Source organism: Salmo trutta, chromosome 33 (assembly GCF_901001165.1).
Source record: "Salmo trutta chromosome 33, fSalTru1.1, whole genome shotgun sequence".
Classification (NCBI taxonomy): Eukaryota; Metazoa; Chordata; class Actinopteri; order Salmoniformes; family Salmonidae; genus Salmo; species Salmo trutta.
The window spans coordinates 5,400,215-5,422,250 of NC_042989.1; the positions used below are offsets into that span (position 1 = coordinate 5,400,215).

At 44.4% G+C, this 22,036-nt stretch overlaps 1 protein-coding gene across 3 annotated transcripts in view; it reads right to left on the minus strand.

Moving 5' to 3' along the window:
* Positions 1-4,326: 4,326 nt before the first annotated feature.
* Positions 4,327-22,036, minus strand: part of mideasb (mitotic deacetylase associated SANT domain protein b) — a 32,313-nt gene continuing 14,603 nt past the window's right edge. For 2 of the 3 annotated variants that reach the window (XM_029729587.1, XM_029729586.1), the window contains exons 3-13: positions 21,114-21,434; positions 20,253-20,604; positions 19,290-19,356; positions 16,771-16,913; positions 16,423-16,526; positions 13,925-14,000; positions 12,053-12,141; positions 10,762-10,905; positions 9,699-9,806; positions 8,519-8,712; positions 4,327-7,002 (exon numbers count right to left, since the gene is read on the minus strand). In XM_029729587.1, coding sequence (XP_029585447.1) covers positions 6,747-7,002; positions 8,519-8,712; positions 9,699-9,806; positions 10,762-10,905; positions 12,053-12,141; positions 13,925-14,000; positions 16,423-16,526; positions 16,771-16,913; positions 19,290-19,356; positions 20,253-20,604; positions 21,114-21,434 — 1,854 coding nt within the window. In that variant the 3' untranslated portion in view covers positions 4,327-6,746. The remainder of the gene's footprint in view (positions 7,003-8,518; positions 8,713-9,698; positions 9,807-10,761; positions 10,906-12,052; positions 12,142-13,924; positions 14,001-16,422; positions 16,527-16,770; positions 16,914-19,289; positions 19,357-20,252; positions 20,605-21,113; positions 21,435-22,036) is intronic. The other variant, XM_029729588.1, reaches the window with a different exon arrangement.

Below are 22,036 nucleotides of genomic sequence, written 5' to 3' on the forward strand. Positions count from 1 at the left end.
CGGGAGATGACATTTGCCTGGATTTGGACCTGCACCGCTTCCTGTGTGAGGTAGGGTTGTCCTCTACGGATGTTGTAGAGCATGAACCTGCAGGAGCGAGTCACTGTTTTGATGTTTGCAGAGAACGACAGTGTTGTCCAGGGTCACGTCAAGGTTTGTTGCACTCTGGAAGGACAACACTGTGGAGTTGTCAACCGTAATGGAGAGGTCTTGAGTGGACAGGCCTTCTCCGGGAGGAAGAGCAGCTCCGTCTTGTCAAGGTTGAGCTTGAGGTGGTGGGCCGACATCCAAGCTGAGATATTTGCTAGGCACACAGAGATGCGTGTCGCCACCTGGGTGTCAGAAGGTGGGGAAGAAGAAAAGTAGTTGAGTGTCATACGCATAGCAATGATAGAAGAGACCATGTGAGGATATGACGGAGCCTAGTGACTTGGTGTATAGAGAGAAGAGGGCCTAGAACTGAGCCCTGGGGGACACCAGTAGGAAGAGCATGTGGTGCAGACACAGATCCTCTTCAAGTCACCTGGTAGGACTGGCCTGCCAGGTAGGATGCGATCTAAGACTGTGCAGAGCCCTGAGAGAGTGGAGAGGAGGATGATGGTTCATGATGTCGAAGGTAGTGGATAGTTCTAGGAGGATGAGAACAGAGCAGAGAGCCTCTGTGACACAGAGGAGAGCAGTCTCGGTTGTGTGACCTGTGTTGAAGCCAGACTGGTTAGGGTCAAGAAGATCGTTCTGCGAGAGATAACAAGAGAGTTGATCAGAGACAGCATGCTCAAGTGTTTTGAAAAGAAAAGAAAAGAAAGGAGGGATACAGGTCTGTTGTTTTTGACGTCAGATGAGTCGGGTGTTGGTTTCTTGAGGGGAGCGACTCAGGCCTTTTTGAAGTCAGAAGGGATGGGTGAGTTGATGAGGAATGGGAGAAGGTCTCCAGAGATGGTCTGGAGAAGGGAGGAGGGGAAGGGAGTCGAACGGAAAGGTTGTCTGGCGGGCCAGACCTCACGAGTCGGAGGTTTTCATCTGGAGAGAGGGGAGAAAGAGGTCAAGGCATAGTGTAGTTCTGTGTGAGTGGAACCAGTGGACTCAGTGGAGTGAATGACAACACAGCTATCTTTTGGTTATCACTATGGCAACAGCCTCCAGGAACATAAAAAACCCACAATATTTACAATGAAAAATGATTTACAATGACGGCCTACCCCGGCCAAACCCTCCCTTAACCCAGACAATTGTGCGCGGCCCTATGGGACTCCCGGTCATGATACAGACCGGGATCGAACCCGGGTCTGTAGTGACGCCTTAGAACGCTATGCCACTCAGGATGATTTCTCTCTAGAGAAACTGCAATGTGCGCATTGAGCTCACAAAAAAATACGAACTAAATGGAATTCAAAAAATTGAACAGATGTCGGTCAATTACTTGTTTAATAACCAGAATGTTGGTTAATCACCTAGTACTAATTCAAACAGACCCCATGTCAAAGGAAACAAGCACACATTAAGATCAGGTGTGGTCAATTAGTGGGTGTGGCCAACACACCTGAATACACTTAACAAGATAGAGGACAGAGATAGGTTTGTTGAAAACAGAATGCATATGTTTTTAAATCATGACTTTAAATAGAACCATGAGGAAACCTGAAGAAAACTTTATGCTGAAGTATTGAAATTCCCACAGAAGAACACTGTTTCTTAATGTTCTCTGAACATTACTTTAAATAGAAACATGAAGAAACCTGTAGAAAATGTTGAACTGAAATTCCCACAGAAGAACGTTGTTTCATAACGTTCTCGGAACAATTTGAGAACATTCCCAACATCCAACCAGTTGGAGAATGTTTCTTGAACATTAGCAAAATTGAAATGTAACTATGTTTGAACTTTTAGGAAACTTTCTGTTAAAGTAATGAAATATCAAGAAAATAAAGTATTTTGTCAAGTTCCTTAAAATGTGCTGAGAATGTTGCAAATCCAAGCAACTATCCAGCACCATTCCCAGAAAGTTGTGGGAAGGTTGTATGCAAAATAACCATAGAACAACCATGCTCACACCAAGCTTTAAGAAACATATGGTTCTCGGAATGTTATGTGCTAGCTGAGTAGTGACTGTTTGCAGCCTGGTCAGTCTGTATAGCTTGTTAGCAGAACCAAGGGACTTCTGTTTAGTAACCAGGCAACCAAATAGTTCCCTAAGGTGTGGCTAGGGGCGGGCCAATCATGGTCCAGTCTGGTCAGACTGAGGGATGGAAGTGAAGGGCAATGTTTCCACAGGGTTGGGATCTGACCTAATATGGATTATAGAGGTCTACATATCCAATGATAGGACTGAACTCCAGTTTAAATAGCCTACTGATAGAGCGAAACGCTTAATGAGGAGGTAGGCTAGTCTGTCCTAACTGGTTTCATTGTCATTGGTTGTAATATCATGGGGATGATGAGGATAACGTGACGTTGATGACGAAGACATTCGTGATGATTTTGGTCAGCATATCCTTGATGACGTTGACGTGATGATTTGAGAATTGTTCACAGCGCACGTGACCTATTAGGCAACTTGTTCTTGGTAATATTGCTATAGGTAGGTGGTGGGAGCTCTACCTGTTCGATGGAACGAAACTGTTACATATTCGTACACAGTGAGGTAAAGCTCAAACTGTATAGTAGGCGGTAGGCATTCCTCGAGCTGTCAAGCACTTTGTGTGTGTGTGTGTGTTATTGTTATCCTCGAGACAGCCTAGAGGCTTGGGAGGTCAGTCAGGTCTGCAATACAGCCCTCTGCAATAGCTACATCACTTCAGGTCTTCACACACAGGGCCTGGGCTGCGTGGAGGCGTTCCAAACGGCACCCTATTCCCTAGTGCACTACTGTTGACCAGGCTCTGGTCAAAAGAGGTGCGCTACATAGGGTGTAGGGTGTGATTTGGGACGTAAAGATTTACAAAATGTGTCATAACTCTCTGACTCACCCAAACCAGCGAACTCAATCTAAATGATTATCTAGCATGCAGTTTTACAGCGAACATTATATCGGAATGATTATTATGATGATTATGCGGTTGACATTCAACACTTGTCAATAAGTTCATGTGAGCGTGGCTCTGATCTTTTATCGTTCCCAGATGGTGTCATACAGCTTACAGTATAAAGCAACGTGTCATGTGGAAGAATCATTGTCAGTTTAAACATAACTCATCCTCATCCTTAACCCGTCGTTCCTCCCTTCCCTCTCTTCTCCCAGGACCCTATACATACGCAGTGTGTGTGAGGAGACATCTGAGGCTCATACTGTTCTTGTTTCCCAGAATTCCATGCTGCTCGCTCCGGTGCTTAACGTAGTTGGCAGTTCCCTTCATCCTCCGAACTACACAGTCTGGCCTTTTTCGAAGATGGCCAGACCAGGTGCATATTCTCTTCCAGATCCAACTCTGTTCTGTTCTTGTACTAAAGCTCTGTCCAGCACCACTGCTCAAGCGTGTCCAACACTTTCACTGAAAAGAGAGAGTGAGAGAAAGCAGAGACGTCACAGAGTGAGAGGAAACATTTTAAGAGCGGAACAAAGACACTAGCAGAAAAAAGTAATATATATATATATATATATATATACATATACACACACACACACACACATAAATATCTAACCGTACTATCAAACATCCAAACCAACTCTACATCCAAACCCCAAACACCAGTTTGGAGGTTCCACCAAAACAGCCACATCCGGGCAAGTGTGACTCACACAGCCACACGAGAAGCAGTCTTACTCTGTATAGATGTCTTACTTACAGCTTACTTACTCTTACATTACAGAGAGTAAATCCAGTATTGTACACTATTCCAGCTCAATGTTATGTGGAATAAAAGGCACCGTATTTATAAAAAGGGACAGAAATAAAGAAAGTAAAAGCCAAATGAACATATGTCAATGGTTTCATCCGGTGCTTGGACCATGTAAAGGCGTGTTAGATTCCTGCTACAATACTGCCACGTGGTGGATCTTAGTAAAACAACTACCCTCAGACACGGTGTAAGGTGAAGTTGCCCTTAGAAAGTGATCCAGTTTAGTATTTTCCACACGAATGGTTAAGGTTAGGAAGCTGATCCTAGCTCAGCACCTAGGGGGAAACTTCTCCCTGGAGGCAAAAACACACTGGGGTTATGTTCATTAGGCACAACATGGAAAAATAATGGAATAAAAACAGCGAATAACCTGGTCCAGTTACAAAAGTACATTTTTGTTTTCTGTTGCAAAACATTTGAAAACAACCCTGATCTCATGTTATGGTAAATACATGCACGTTTTGAAAAATGACCAACACACTTATTTCATCAGTATTGCACAATTTTAATAAAACAGTGCTTTTCCCATATATATTTTTTTTTTTTTTAAACACAGGTGGTAAAAATCTAATTGAAACAAATAAATTACATAGTAAAAAGCACTTGAGAATCCATTTCAATTACATCATTAGTGTGAAATGAACCCCATATGAAAATAGCATCGAATGTTTGCATTCATAGAATTTAATTTATAGATATATTAGCTAAATAAACCTTTACATTTTTCTATTCCCTTCCCTAATTCGATGAAAGCGAATAAGGTTTACAGCTTCTTAGCATTTGTGGCATGCCCTCAATTTCATTCTTTATTATGTTTAACAGTATTAAAAAAACTTTCAAAACAAACAATGCCTCATGACAATCTCAGGAGAAGTAAAACAAATAAGAAAAAAGGAGATATAAATTAAGATAACAAAAGTGAAAAGTCAGGATTAAACCTATTTTTCACAAATGGCTGAATTTCAGAATGATATTTGACCAAAAAGAAGCACATTTGCAAGCGGCCATCCACACACACACACTCACAAACACCCCAGAATGCACACAGACACACAGTGCATAGTACGCAGGTAGGTTTAACCTAGTTAGGTAATTGGAGCAGCTACTCTCTGCTCCCCACTCTACTTAACAAGAAAATGTTCTGCCTGCTCATTTGTTGCCATGGCGACCGATCGAGCCTGGTCTGGCCGCTTGGCAGAGGGAACAGAGATATGAGATATAGTGCTTGGCAGAAAGAGATATGTCGACATAGATCGATAGAGACAGAACTGTTATGGGAAGCCCTTAGGAGTTGTCTCCATAGAAATAGAATGACCAGAGCAGACCTTCCCATTCAATTCAATATCATGTTTCCCCCCCCCTCTCTTTCCTCCTGGTGTAATGATATGGTTAACAGAGGGTTAACTACCTATAAAGCTACTAAGAAGGACCAATTTGGAGAGGGCACAAAGAGGGGCATTCTGGGTACAGGATGGGGGGAGGGGGGCATCAGGGATCACATTGTTGTTCTATTGCACATTTACATTTTTTGTTTCACCTCTTCTCTTCTCTTCTCCGACTTCTTTTTCTGGAGATCTCATTCTCAAACCTCACAGTTCGAAACAGACAACAAAAGCAATGTCATAAATAACCCTATACTGTGGTCAAATGAGAAAGAGAGCTCCAAAGCAACCTGCCGCAAAAACAATATAACACACGAGAGAACAGAACAGTGACATTATTAATAACAATGATCAAATGAACAGAAACAACAATGACCATTTGATATAATAAGCAACAACAACAAAAAAGCAACAGTAATTTGTTGAATATCAAAAAGTAACCTTTGTAAAATGAATTGTCATTCATTCGAAGATAAAACGTGTTTAAAAACATCCAAGGCATCGACAGTGAGGAGGAATACCAAATCTATAAAAAAAAGTGACAAGGTAGGGATTCACAAAACTAAAACCAACCCAAAAGAACAGCACTTAAAACTAAGAAAGAAACCAGTTTGGTGAACTGAGGACCGACGCATCTGTACAAGCTTTTGGCAGTCTTGAGTGGAAAAAGTCCCAAACAGGAAAGACTATGAAACGCATACAATGCAGTGTTCTCTAAACAGATCGTTCCTCCACATGTAGGCAGGTCTCCACACAGGTAGTGTTACCACCACACCAGTCTATCTAGAAGTCCTTTCCACTTCAATTGTCCCAATCACTCATTTTATCTCCTTCTATTCATAACAACATATCAAACTGCAGAGAGAGCGGAGGGCTGTGGCCAAGCCGGGTTGCATTGTGGTTCATGTAGTCTTGCGTTGCCAAGCATCACACAGTGTTCTCGTTTTTAAAGCCTACACGGGGCTGGGGGCGTGGCTATGAGTTCCCACCTGATGAGTCTGTGTGCTGTGCTGTGACTGGCTGAAAGTGCTAACAGGAACAGGAAGAAGCCAGGGGTGGATGGCAGACAGGAGGAGAAAGAAAAAGTCAATGGCGGTAGAGAGAGAGAGGAGAGAGAGATGGCATGGCTTTCATACCCTACTGTATAGCCGTGGGCGTGTCAGAGAGAGGTAACCCTGAACGCATCACAAGCAGGTTAAAGGGAAGAGGGAGAAAACGCTGGAGAGAACCTGTCCCTGAAAGTGTCAAGATAGGAGATCCTGTTCCACGAAACAATGGAAAATAAGTTTGTTTCAAGACAAATGCTGCTAAAGCAGGTGTCACAAGAGGGCGTAAAATGTCCCTAGAGCGCTGGGAGCAGCGGAGGCCTCGTACTTCTGTTATGTTCCCCTCACCCTGCCAGTAGAGGAGCAGTCAGCCTGTCTTGTCTGTCTGTCCGGCCGGCCGTCTTAGCCATAGAGATAACTAGAGGGTGCACTTGCCATAACGACACAATATGTCGTGGGCTCCCTTTCTATCTTCATGGTCTCAGTGCCAGTCCTCATCTTCCTCGACATCATCATCATCATCTTCATCAGATGAGTCATCGTCAGCGCTGTCTCCTCCGGCTGCGTTCCCCTCCCGTGCTCCGTTCTGCCGCGCGGCCAGTAACGCTGCAGCTTCCGCTGCTGCCTGGGCCTCTGCCCTCTCCTCCGCCTCCTTCTGCCTCAGCGCCGCGGCCTTCTTCTCCTGCTCCGCGTGGCTCTTCATGTGGGCACTGCGGCTCTTCACCTTGTAGAAGATCCTAAAGGGAGGAGGAGGAGGAGGAGGAGGAGGAGGAGAGGGGCAGAGGTTAGAAGTCAGAGAGAAGGCTGGTTTGGCTTCATTGTTAGCTTTTGTATCTGTGGACAAACACTCTAATTTGATAACCCCGCTGCAGGAAATGTCAAACTTTTAACTGTATCTGAGGTTTAAAAAGGCTTCTGGAGATTGTAATTTCTACTTGATTTTCCCTTTTGAAAAATGTCCATTCATTATAATCCCCATTTCCTGTAGCTGCAAGGTTTATTGGCCCGCTGTAGAAAACTGGCTCAAATTAAGATCCTACATCTGTATGGTGTTGGTTCACAGTAGACAAATAGAAGGTCCACACTTCAATTTGAAGAGTGTAGACCTCCTCTTTGCACAAGCACTGTACTGTGTGTGAACCTGAAGGAAGGAGAACTGATGAAGTCCAAATGCCAGAAACATTTGTCCATGAAATATTACATTTCCTTACTTCATATTCGAGGTTCCCAAACCATAAAATGCTTAATTCTAGAATTGGATGAAGTGTAACACCATGCCACAGCAGAATACTGTAGAGTAGTCTACAGTATGTGGACCAGTGAGGAATCGGATACAGGATAAGAGCTGCATAGACTGGGGGCATAGCATGCCATATCACTGCTGTGTTTCAGTTGCTAGGAGACAGTTGATAATAACAGAACTGTGGTTGCTAACTGGACGAGCTCTTCAAATCAGAGTCAGTCAGCGCTGCTAGATTTTTTTATAGCAGGAAGCTCAAACAACCACCAAGGAGCACTTTTCACTATATTACACGTGCGCACGCCCGCACGCACGCACGCACACACATCGCTCAGAGCGCTTCTCAAGTCAGTGTTTCTGCAACCAACAGCAGCTCCAAGATTCCAACCTATTCAAACCAACGTGTACAACAATGCAGTTATCCTGCAGATCTTGTCGAATCTCAGTACTCTTTGTTCAAGGTCTCTCCTCCAATATGCAAATCCCAACTACCAGTCCATACAATTCACTCTCGGAGTAATACGTGTCAAAATCACGAGCGGTGATGTCATTGGTTAGTGCGCTATTACTGTAAATACAGAGTGGACAACGTCTAATTGCAAACATAGACAAAATGCTTTATCCAAATCTGGAATCGCAAGACTCTTTTTTCCCCAAGTACCTTTAACCAGCACCACATCAAGAGTTCGGCCAACTTTGACACTCATGACGACGCCATGTTGCTCTGCCTATTGGCATCTAAGACATATCTTAGATATGGGGGCTCCCGAGAGGCGCAGCGGTTTAAGGCACTGCCTCTCAGTGCTAGAGGCGTCACTACTGACACCCTGGTTCGAATCCAGGCTGTATCACAACTGGCCGTGATTGGGAGTCCCATAGGGCGACGCACAATTGGCCCAGCGTCGTCCGGGTTTGGCCGGTGTAGGCCGTCATTGTAAATAAGAATTTGTTCTTAACTGACTTGCCTAGTTAAATAAAGGTTAAATAAATACAAAAATATCTCAGACACTGACCTGTCACACTTCTTGCAGGGGAACTCTCCCTCTGGTCCCGCAGGGCCCTTTGTCCCTGATATTGCCCCGGTCTTGGGGGCCGGTCGTGGTTTCGAGGAGGCACTGGAAGGGAGCTGAGGAGGGAGACTGACACGGGACGACGTCTGGTCTCTCCTCAAGCCCTCCTGACTCTTCAACACCAGGACTGCTCCAGCCTGCACATACATTTTAAATAGTTCCATTTGCTAAATTATTTATGCATGCAAAAGATCATTAGATGCAAGGACACAGGCATGGATAGAAAAAGTACCTTGTCCTCCACATTGCCAAGCTGCCCAATAACCATGACAGCTGATCAGAATCAGACACAGGAGGTTGGTGGCACATTCATTGGGTGGAATGGTATCAAATACAAATGATTTCCATGTGTTTGGTCTGGGTTTGGCCGGTGTAGGCCGTCATTGTAAATAAGAATTTGTTCTTAACTGACTTCTCTAGTTAAATTAAGGTTAAATAAAAATAAATACAATTTTAAATTCCATTAATCCCGTTCCAGCCATTGTGAGCCGTCCGCCGCTCAGCAGCCCCCAGTGATGTCAGAGCAGTGCCTTGCCAACTGCACCCACAACTCTGGTCAGCGCACACACACACACACACACACACACACACACACACACACACACACACACACACACACACACACACACACACACACCCCTTCAAAATAAGTACAACATAGGTAGATTTTTTACACATCTTACAAAACATAACAAAGCTTTAGGTTTCACCTCAGGCCATATTTTAAAACCATAGATTTCTACCAGGTCACCAACTAACAGCAGAAATGGGGTCAAAGGTTTTCTGAGTCATTGTTTGCTGACAGAGTCAAATTGCGCAACATGGGGAGTGGGGAAGCCAGCCAAATCAGCTGTTCAGTATTTCGCCACTAGACGGCAGCAGACCTAAGAACACCGTAGCTTGGTGTCTCTCGCCACTGCTCTACTGTGAACTCAGTCAACGCAAGTTCAAAAGTGCAAATATTGTTTACGGCATGGGGTGTTGATTACACAACAATAAAAATATCACAGACATCCATGCTCATTCATCTTCTAGTCAGTGTCTCCTCTATTCAGGAGGAGATGCTCCTCCACACAGACACAGTTCCCCTGCATCTCCCACTCACGCCCTCAGTGGCCTGTACCTTCTGTGTCACCCTGCTTGGACTGGAGCCCCACTGCTTCCTGTCAGCTGACACCTCCCACTTCCTGTGATCGTCGTATTCCTTCCGAGATTCTAATCTCTGAGAGCACTGTTGGTAGAAAGAGACAGAGAGAGAGGTATTTTCTCATTTAGATTTGCTCACTTCCTGCATCCTCTCTCCCCTCACTTTGAAAAGGTCAAAGTTCAAATCGAGGAGAGCGAACATGGATGGAAATGCGCTCGCTTGAAATGAGACGGTCCTTCTCCACTCGTGCGTCATTAGGAAAACTACGTGTACAGGGGTGGATCCCAAAATAAATGTGTAAAGTGCTCAAAACAAATGAAGTTAGTTGTGCAAGACATTTCATAGATAAAAGGATAAGTAAAAACGATTTGCTTCCTCGCCAAAAGGAGGCTATCAAGGAGGGGAGGACCATTTTCCGTTTGCCTACTAACGATCTGACCCACTCCTCGATCTCTTATTGGTTTCTGGGCCACGGAGGAGAGAGGACAGACTTTTGCCCAAACGAGAAAGCGAGAGAGAGAGAGAGAGAGAGAGAAAGAGTGTCACTGTAGAAAGATAGTTTATGTAGTGTTGTTTCTGTTGGTAGGGAGAGGCAGAGATGCGTTTCATTGTACTTTCAGGATTGTGTATACAGTATGCTGTACAGTAACAGGGTATCCTACACAGTACATGTTATGAAATACGTATGCAATGCTGTTATGAATGGGTTAAATCCGTATATAGGTAGCCCTCAAATAAAGTCTTACCAACAAATCACAACTAGTGTCCTAGGTTAAAATGGGTGGCTGTGAGTGAGTCAGCACCTCTACACTAAATCATTTTCTCTGGGTGTGCTCCAGCTTATGTTTTTTATGATGCTTTTTATTTGGCTGAGGGAGTGACATGATTTTACTCACTTTGGGGTTATATATATATATATAGTTGGTACCCTTCATTGGCTTCAGGACATGCTTATGAATGGACTATGTACGGGCTATGAATGTGTTAGATATGGGCCATGAATGTGTTATGAAGTCCTTATGTAGGTAAATCAACTCACTTTGAGGTCCAGCTCCTCATCAGTGTTCCTGCTCTCAGGTGTCTCCGTGTCTCCGTAGATCAGAGCGCCGTGCCGACCGATCTTTACCTGTTTCTTACAGGTGTAGTAGAACTCCACACACTGAGCCACGGTCTTCGTGCTTACCTGTGTACCAGCGACACAGACAGAAACACACTTCATATCTAGGCCCGTTACAAGGTTTAGAGCAGAAGACACAAAATCATCGACTCAACTACAGTACCGGTCAGAAGTTTGGACCCACCTACTCATTCCAGGGTTTTTCTTTATTTGTACTATTTTCTACATTGTAGAATAATAATGAAGACATCAAAACTGTGAAATAACACATATGGTATCATGTAGTAACCAAAAAAAGTGTTAAACAAATCTAAATATCACCTCTGAACAGTTGATGTTGAGATGTGTCTGTTACTTGAACTCTGTGAAGCATTTATTTGGGCTGCAATTTCTGAGGCTGGTAACTCTAATGAACTTATCCTCTGCAGCAGAGGTAACTCTGGGTCTTCCTCATGAGAGCCAGTTTCATCATAGCGCTTGATGCTTTTTGCGACTGCACTTGAAGAAAGTTTCAAAGTTCTTGAAATGTTCCAGATTGACTGACCTTCATGTCTTAAAGTAATGATGGACTCTCGGTTCTCTTTGCTTATTTGAGCTGTTCTTGCCATAATATGGACTTGGTCTTTTACCAAATAGGGCTATCTTCTGTATACACCCCTACCTTGTCACAACACAACTGATTGGTTTAAACACGTTAAGAAGGAAATAAATTCCACAAATTATCTTTTAACAAGGCACACCTGTTAATTGAAATGCATTCCAGGTGACTACCTCATGAAGCTGGTTGACAAAATGCCAAGAGTGTGCAAAGCTGTCAAAGGCAAAGGGTGGCTACTTTGAAGAATCTCAAATATATTTTGATTTGTTTAACACTTTTTTGGTTACTACATGATTCCATATGTGTTATTTCATAGTTTTGATGTCTTCACTATTATTCTACAATGTAGAAAATAGTGAAAATAAAGAAAAACCCTTGAATGAGTAGGTGTGTCCAAACTTTTGACTGGTACTGTATATCCTCCTGAAAAAAATGACTCACCTGGGAGTTTTTTGGGGGACAGAGGCAACCTCTCAGTAACCTTTGCAGCATATTACAGTAACCAAGTAGGAATGGTGAATGGGAACAGATTAAGCAAGGCCCTCAGTTGACTTATTTATGTGAGTACTGAGCAGCCCATGCCTTTTATAGATATATACACAGACTGGCACATACCAGTTTCTGGACCATGAAGAAGTCTTTCTTATAGGCAGCGATCCCTTTGTTAAAGTAACGTCTCTCTACTGAGGTCCAGCTGTCTGACCCTGAGAGAGAAAGAAAGAGAGAGTTAGATGGACAGACTGACTGGTGACTGTCTGCTTCTGTATGCACAGGGTGGACACGCACACGACTGGTTGGATAAACAATGGTTCTCTGTCCTCTGCTTGGGATTAACCACACGCCACAAACCCAACTACACCCCCCCCATCCACCCCCCCTGCTCTCACTACACTCCCATTCTAGCACCCCCCCTTCAGCTGCCATTGTTAAAAGGCATGCTTCCTAGCCGAAACAGTTCGGTCGAGTTTGTGCATATGTTATGACAACATTTTGGGTCATTTTTGTTCATGATGGAATTCGGCTAGGGTTTTGCCTGCTGTTCGGGTACACAACATTTTTTCTGTAAGTAAGCCGAAGTCTACGACCCTTCGTCTTTGATTGGTTAACAGTAGGGACTACACCAAACATCATAGTTAGATGTAGAATTGGGCGACTAAGATCTCTTCGGCAAAAACGTGAAAATTAATGACAGATTGCTTGAGTCATCTTAGATTAATTCTCCCTATTTTGACTATGGCATCTCAATATGGACAAACAGTACTATTGCCGCTTTCCTCTCGTTTTTCAAAGGTATTTTTAAGGGAGTATGCAAGCACACTCGTTCGGAACGCCTTGAAGCTGAGAGGAGCTCTGGAGACATCCCTGCTACTATACTGAACAAAAATATAAAACGCAACATGTAAAGAGTTGGTCCCATGTTTCATGAGCTGAAATAAAAGATACCAGAAATGTTCCATTTGCACAAAAAAAGCTTATTTCTCTCAAAGTCTGTGCACAAATTTGTTCACATCCCTGTTAGTGAGCATTTCTCGTTTGCCAAGATAATCCATCCACCTGACAGGTGTGGCATATCAAGAAGCTGATTAAACAGCATTATCATTACACAGGTGCAGCTTGTGCTGGGGACATTAAAAGGCCACTCTAAAATGTGCCGTTTTGGCACACAACACAATACCACATATGTCTCAAGTGTTGAGGGAGCGTGCAATTGACATGCTAACTGCAGGAATGTCCACCAGAGCTGTTGCCAGATAATTTAATATTAATTTTCTCTACCATAAGCCGTCGTTTTAGAGAATTTGGCAGTACATCCAACCGGCCTCACAACCGCAGACTACGTGTAACCACGCCTGCCCAGGACCTCCACATCCGGCTTCTTCACCTGCGGGATCGTCTGAGACCAGCCACCCGGACAGCTGATGAAACTGAGGAGTATTTCTGTCTGTAATAAAGCCCTTTTGTAGGGGAAAACTAATTCTGATTGGCTGGGCCTGGCTCCCAAGTGGGTGGGCCTATGCCCTCACAGGCCCAACCATGGCTGTGCCTTTGCCCAGTCATGTGAAATCCATAGATTAGGGCCTAATGAATGCATTTCAATTGACTGATTTCCTTACATGAACTGTAACTCAGTAAAATTATTGCATGTTGATTTTATACATTTGTTCAGTATAGAAAATAGAAGAAAAGGCCCCATGTAAGCAAGCATACAACACAGGCTTGCCTGCAGGAATGCACTTCGACATACTCCAGTGAAGTTTGATGATTCTGATTCAGTAAAAGGACCCACAGAGAGTTATGCACACAGGCCTGCCTGCAGGAATGCACACACACACACACACACACACACACACACACACACACACACACACACACACACACACACACACACCACACACACAACATAACCCAGTAGACACAGTAAGAAATGACCAGTACCCATATAACTAACACTGCACAGATAGTGTCTTAATCGATGACATGACAAACCTGAGTAGTGGTAGTCTCCTAGACGGTGGTCCTTAGGGAAGACGGGGTTTTTCAACAGCAGGAAGGCCAACGCTCCCTGAACACCAAGAACAGCATTATCAACCCAATCGTTCACAAATGAACACTCAAGAGTAAACACGTCGATCAACAGCTCACGAGACATTGAGCAATACTTGAAATCAAGGGCTACTTGGTTGGTTTTCAGAGCACACACACCGGACACTGATCAGAGTAATGCTTGATATTGATACTGAGTGATTCTTTGATACTGAAGCTGATCTGTTGGTAATTGTGATGGGATGGATTAACCCGGAGAGCTACTGTAAGAGAGCAACAGCATGCCTCCTGATGCTGGAGAGAGAGAGAGAGAGAGACAGAGAGAGTGGGCGCACCGCACACACCGATAACCACCCTCGGTCTCCTTGACAACAACATGGTGCCACTACCATAAAGCCCTCTTCCTCTATCTTTCTCTCCATCTCCCTTTCTCTAACTCAATGTCTCACTCGCTCTCTCTCTCTCTCAACACTCTGCTGAACATATGTGACCTTTACTCCAGTGTGAGTAAGAGGGATCGTGTGTGTGTGTGTGTGTGTGTGTGTGTGTGTGTGTGTGTGTGTGTGTGTGTGTGTGTGTATACTGTATATGTGTTTTCTACATTGGACATATGGAGCACTGGGCATATCTTATAACAAAACAACACACAGATTAGGGCGGCCGAATGAAATGGGAGCTCTTTCTAGAATGCCCGTTAAATTGTGTTTAGGCGCATTTCTAAACAGTCTCCATGGTTAAAGTAGTAATACATTTATTTAATTGTTGTAAAAAACAGTGAGTGTGCTTCATCTTACATCGAAATATGACATTATTTTGACATTGGGAATTATTTTATATTAGGCTAATTTCCCTACAGTGGAAAGAACGTGTTACTACACTACACAAACTAACGTTTTCAACTGAGCAGCCTTTTGCTACATTGTGCACTAATGAACAGGCCCCTGGTGTAAGCTGATCTGGCTGATGCTGAGGGGGCAACGGATGTTTAAGGAGGAAGCGTCGCCTAGTCTGTGCCCAGCTGAATCACATCTTGTGTAGACTACATGTGAACTCTCAATGCAGTTACTGAAGGCAATCTCCATCTCACATTCACAAATCTCCAAACTATCTTTATGGCTCTGGCCGAGACACAAAATATAACCTGCAGCTACTCACTATTAACAAAATGTCTGGTACATTGTGTCCACAAACGTGCTCGAGGAAATAGACATCTTTCCATGATGTTACAATAACAAAAGCGAGTGCACGGGCTTGACTCATCAGATTTGGTCAACCGCGGCGCTATCCATGGTGCAGAATCTCTGCCACTACACAAAAAAAAATGGTGCGTAAAAAAACAACCTAATTTGGGTTAGCTTGTAACCCAGCGCTGGGTAAATATTGGACAGAACACAAACTGGGTTATTTTGACCTAGCCAGTTGGGTGGTTTGGATTACCCAAACAGGTTAATATAACCATTAATTAAGTTTATATTCACTTTAATGCTGCGTTGAACAAGAAACTGGGTCTTCTTTATTGTAATTGATAGGTTATTTCCAGGAGGCGTGGCCAATTAGAGGTGTGGCTTTCAGATAGTTATTTTTGGCAGCCCGTGAGAGTAAACATCATTCTGTTCATCAAGTTAACTTCGTACACCGCAAATAAAACTGATCCTTGAATATTTTTGCACTTCACATACTTTAATATAACATTAATAACATTATTATTTACATATTGTAACAAAGTGATAACTATCCCAGCATTGGGATATGCATAAGAACTGATAACTGTGTAAGCCTAATTTTTCAACAGGATGCTACTTAAATCAGGTAAAAACTATTGAAGGTGACCAAAAACGTGTTACGATTTATTGATATTGATGATAGTGAAAATTGTGAAAATAGGTTTGTCTTGCCTACATATATTTAAGGAGAACATGGCTACTAGGGAGAGTAGTGAACTCAATAGCCCCAGTGCTGTATCATACCTGTTACATATTCACCACACAGTTTATACAGCTGTTTACACTGCCCACCCCTTACCATACACCATTTGTGTTTGATTCCCGCTGGGGCCACCCATACGTACAATGTATGCACAGATGACTGTACGTTGCTTTGGATAAAAGCGTCTGCTTAACTACATATATTATTATATTATGAATGCATTGTGTGTATACATTCGGAGGTGGTATGGCTAGCTGTTATTCTAGTAGGATATTGGAACACAGCCTGCGTCCAGTTAAATCACACCCACTAAAGCCGCGCTTGTTCTCAGTAGACACAAAACGGACGATAACCATCACAAACAGACAAACACCATCTGCAGTTGTCCAATAACAAACACTATTTTTCTTTTTCAACCCATTTCGCTACAGTGCGCCCTAATGAACACAACCCAGCTCTCATCCCCTCCCGGTCATCCCTTCTCAGTCTTACATGACCCGTCATGCATTGCTCACCATGATGTCACCCTTGCACTCATACAGGCAGTGCAGCACCAGCTCCTGATTGGTCCCTCCTCCGTGCAGAGCGCTGGAGCATGACAGGTGCATGAGGTCATCCACTGGAGGGAGAGAGAGGGAGGGAGGGGGGAGAGGGGGAAGGGAGGAAGGGAAGGAGAAAGAAACAGAGATTGGGATCAAGATCGAGATAGCGTGATCAGCCCATTGTTGCCATTGGGTTCTTCAAATCACCACTGAATAGTTGATTCACTGAGACTCATTTAAATTTGACAAATACCAACCTGATTATTGACAGTATTAGGACAGAGTATTAAAGCTGCGTCAGCTGATATGTTAGTCTGTTACCTCTCTCATGGTGTCCAGGTTTAGCCTCCAAGTCGTGGAGAGGAGCCCAGACCAGCTCAGCCTTGTGATGGTCGTGTTTGGCCGCTGAACGCTGCCTCAGCTCTGGAACCTCTGCCTGGTACCGGACGCCGATGTTTATACGCCTGAGATGACAGAATGTACAGTCAGTGGCTGGTTGGGAAGACAGAGAGAGGGGTTACATTTGTTTGCATGAGGTACCATCGTAGCCCTGCTTTGGCATAGCCTTCACCATTCTGGTGTCTGTGGAGGGTACAGCCATGATATGGCTAACACTCTGGGATCAGGGGTATTCAAATCTTACCCTACGAGGTCCAGAGCCTGCTGGTTTTCTGTTCTACCAGATAATTAACTGCACCCACCTGGTGTCCAAAGTCTAAATCAGTCCCTGACTAGAGGGGAACAATGGAAAAACGCATTGGAACTTGCTTCGAGGTCCAGATTTGAAATTGGAGGGCTCTAAATCATATTGTCATTGACAGGGAAGCTTTTGTAACTACTGTAAATGTTCTATTTAAAGAAATATCACATGAATAAATGTTCTTATCCAGACATGTAGCTACCTAGGGGTCTGCTGTGTTGCAGAAATAAGCCAAAGCTAATCATTAAGAAATAAATCTCCGCACCCAAATCTACAGGGTAAAAATGATGCTGTAAGTCTATCAGATTACCCTCAGGATACTCCAAATATAGCTAATGGCTGCTTTGGAAACCGTCTGGAAAGCAGCCACTATTTTGCCTGCTCCCTGCCTGTGCACAGATTGCAAAGGCCTGCAGACTGCGAGCTCAGTCCAGGCCCCTCCTCCTCCCTCGCAGAGTGGGCTAGCTGGGGCGCATTCAGCAGGACACAACGTTGTAGAACGTTCAGAGAGAAATATATTAGGCCGATGTAGAATAAAGAATCACGGCAGTTGTATTCATTACATTTCTATCTGCAACTTTCACAAAGATTGCCTCTCCTGAACTAACCCTGGTATAAGCTGATCTGGGTGAAGACTAAATGGACTTGTCTAATAAGAAACAATAGTTTTTGTTTCCCCCATTGCATTTCGTTTCAAAATATAAACTGCAGCTACTCACTTAACAAAATGTCTGGTACATTATGTTCACAAACGTGCTCGAGGAAATAGACATTTGCAACAGCTTTCCAAGATGTTACAACAACAAAAGCGAGTGCACGGGTTTGACTAGTCAGATTTGTAGGGATTTGCTTAACATTGCACTATCCATGGTGCTGAATCTCTGCTACTACACTCAAAAAATGCTGGGTTAAAAACAACCCAATTTGGGTTAGCTGGTAAATATTGGGTAAATATTGGACAGAACACAAACTGGGTTATTTTGACCCAGCCAGTTGGGTTTACGTGAATAACCCAACATGTTGGGTGGTTTGGATTACCCAAACAGGTTAATTGAACCATTAGTTGGGACTTTTTTTCACTTTACTTTAATGCAGCATTGACCCATATTCACTTTAATGCAGCATTGACCCAGCAGCTGGGACTTTTTTTATTCTGATCCATAGGTTATTTTCAGGAGACGTGGCCTATTAGGGGCGTGTCTTTCAGGTAGATATTTTTGGCCACTCGTGAGAGTATATGTCATTCCAGTTCATCATGTTAACTTTGTACACTGCAAATTCAAATGTTCCTTTAATATTTTGCACTTTACATATTCAAATATAAAATGTATAACATTATTATTTACATATTGTAACAAAGTGGTAACTATCCCAACATTGGAGAACTAATACTCGTTAAAAGCTACAAACGTGTCAGTGTTCAACCTTAACATGAGATAACAATACAACAGAACAGCTGAACCGGAATGAAAAGTGACTCACGGGGGGCCAAAGATAACTATCTGAAAACCACACCCCAACTAAGCCACTCCTCCAGTCTTCTGATCTGACCCACTGGGTAATATCCTAATAACCCAGCATCAAAAACACAACCTGGATCCTTTCAGAAGAAAACAACTCAACTAAGTGACCCAATGCCTGGAACCCAGCAGATGGGTCATCCAAACAACGCAGCATTTTTTGGAGTGTAGGCCTATTTGCTTGTCTGTTTAGCGGAGAATCGGGTGTGTTCCCTGTGACAAAGTCACCACAATAAGCGAGTTATCATAAAGAAAAAACCTCAACCTTCCGATATCCCCCTGAGCCAGGTGCAAGGGGAGAGAAAAGGGCCAACAAGCTGGCTGTCATCTTTCAGTCAAAGGTAAGCTAAAACAAATGTCATTTTAACTAGGCTGTAGGCTAATAACTTCACAATACTTAGGTCTATATTCAAATTATGCTACATCAACAAATTGTATGGTGACTTTGACATAACTTTGAGATGATTCAATTGTGACAAATACAACAGGAAATCAGTAGATTCCTGTCCATATTGAACGGGAATACCTGGATATTACAAAGACGGTTGTAATTTTCTCTGGAATAAAAATGTATAGATTTTCAGGAAAATACTCAACCCTAGTGTGTGTTCTGTACTCACGGTTCTATACTAACTGGAGTGGCCTCGCCGATTGCAGAGAGGACTGGTGGGGTTATGTCAACGCTGTCTGAAAAACACAAAAAAACATTACTCCAGGTAAGTTGACGGAGAACACATTCGCATTTACAGCAACGATCTGGGGAATAGTTACAGGGGAGAGGAGGGATGAATGAGCCAATTCAAAGCTGGGGATGATTAGGTGGCCAGATTGGAAATTTAGCCAAGACATCAGGGTTAACACCCCTACTCTTACCATAAGTGCCATGGGATCTTTAGCGACCACAGAGAGTCAGGACACCCGTTTAACATTCCATCCGAAAGACAGCACCCTACACAGGGCAATGTCCCCAATCACTGCCCTGGGGTAATGGGATATTTTTTTAGGCCAGAGGAAAGAGTGCCTCCTACTGGCCCTCCAACACCACTTGAAGCAGCATCTGGTCTCCCATCCAGGAACCAACCAGGACCAAACCTGCTTAGCTTCAGAGGCAAGCCAGCAGTGGGATGCAGTGCGGTATGCTGCTGGGTGAACTTTTAATTGACTATCCTTATATCTCCTCCTTATCTTCTTAGGGCAGAAGATATTTAGAAGCGCAGATTTTGAGGAACTGAGCTAACCTCATGCATATTACTCAAGAAAGGTTTATATGAAAGAACAATGTTATGGTTCAACTCCCACAGCTACAGATCATTCTGAGCACAGCTTGTTCAAACCATAATTTCTGCTTTCCAGGTCCCAGATGAAACCTTTCCCTGGACTAAAAAGCATGAAAGAATCTCCATTGAAAGTGTTTTTTAGTCCAGGACTTGTCTTAAACTGTGTCTGGGAAACTGGTGCCAAATGATCGACAACCCTCGGTAGGACCCAGGTAGAATGTGTTTGGGACTACAAATCCTAGTCGGACCCAGGTTGATTATGTTTGGACTACAACCCCCAGTAGGACCCCAGGTAGTGGTACTCACTGGATCTCAGCAGGCTGCGTGTGGCTGATTTGGGTGTTATGGGTGGAGGCAGACCCTGGCTGGAGACCGCAGCTGCAGCAGAGGAGAGGAAGGTAGAGAAGTAGAGACCTGATCCCCCTCTCACAGGGCTGAGGATGGGCGGGGGGGTGTAGGGGGGCATGGTCAGGGGGTTGTCGATCAGCCGGACAGGGGAGCGGAGGTGGCTCTGGTAGGGAGTGATGCTGGAGTAGACAGGAGGGGCGATGAAGGTGCCAGGTTTGGGAGGCGGGATGAAGAGAGGTTCGGGCCGGGGACGCCGTTTGGACTTTTTGCCGTCGTCGTCGTCGTCCTTCCCTCCCTGGGTTCCGCCGTTCTAAAGGAGGAGGTAGAACATCAATACAAACATACTTACATAACTGACAACACAGCACTGTTCCAATGTCCAAACTAGCATACACCAGTTAGTAAGAAGAGATGTATTGTAAGTGAGTTGTTTATCTGGTCAGATACTAAAGAGAGAGGATACATTCTACAATATGTAGAATTATCATCCCATACTTTACATGTCCAGTTCACCCCCACCATGGTCCTTGTATAGTACATATTCCCTAATAGATGTACAGTACAGTAGCAGGCTATATCTCCATCAATAGTGTGGATAACCCCTGCTAATATGCTTGACCTGATCTGAGGCAGCAGGGGGGAGGAGGTTCGGAATGAGGGCAAGGGGGGAGAGAGAACATGGGGGAACCAGGGGAGAGTGGGGTGCTGGACAAGGGGGAGTGGGAGAGAAGATGGTGGCAAGATATGAGGGTTTATAGGAGAAGGAGGTATGAACCAAGCTCCTTAGTTAGGTGTGAGGGGAAGACTTGCTGGACCCACCTGTCCTGAGCTGTCCGTTAGAGAGTTCCTGAGTGATCGTCGGCGGGTGACGATGACGGAGGGTTTGCGGTCCATGCTGGTCATGTCCTGGAGCGTGGGGCGCTGTGGCCAGCCTGTTCCCAGGATAGAATGCTCCCCGTCTGGGGAGGATGAGGACGAGAGGGGGTCTGGCCTTCGTACGGGGACTGACACAGGGATGACCAGGGGCATCATGCTCTCATCACGAGGCCGCTTGGCGCTGTGGCCTCCTGAATCTCTATCCATGGTCCCTCGCCGTGGCGCTGGTCTTTGGGGGCTCCAGGGCCTGTGGGGCTGCTCCTGCTGAGGAGACAGACACATACACACATCATCCCATATCGAACTTGAGGCTACCTGAACAGGCTTCCTTTACAGATCAAATGAGCAACCATAGCTATTCCTCACTACGTAATGTATTACCTTTGTATTGTCGTGTTGAAGTCGAGGAATGGAAAACCTGTTTCAGCAGAATTATACTGCCCGGAAGCTAACAGAAGTATATTGCCGGGAAGTGACATTCCATTCCCTGAATAAACATTCTAAAATGAAGTGAGGTTGTCGCTCATCCCTAGAGGAGTATTTGATCAGCTGAAGCGAGTGAGTGAGCGTGGCCTGGTTCTGGAGCCCTATTCACTGTGGAAAAGTCAAGCCTCCAGCCCCGACACCAGGACAGGAGGAAGAGAGGCATACATTCTGCTGAGCACTGCACCCCGGGCCCCCTACACCGGCCCCCCCTGGCTTCTACTGCCTGTACCCCTCCCCAACAGAGTTCCCCCAGGGGGTGGAATTTCAGCCCTATGGTGGAATGAATGGGGGAGGAGTGCAGAGTGAAATGGGGTCCAGTCAGCATTCAGCGGTCCTATTTTATAATGTATATGGCAAGGCACGAGGCACCCACGTGGGAG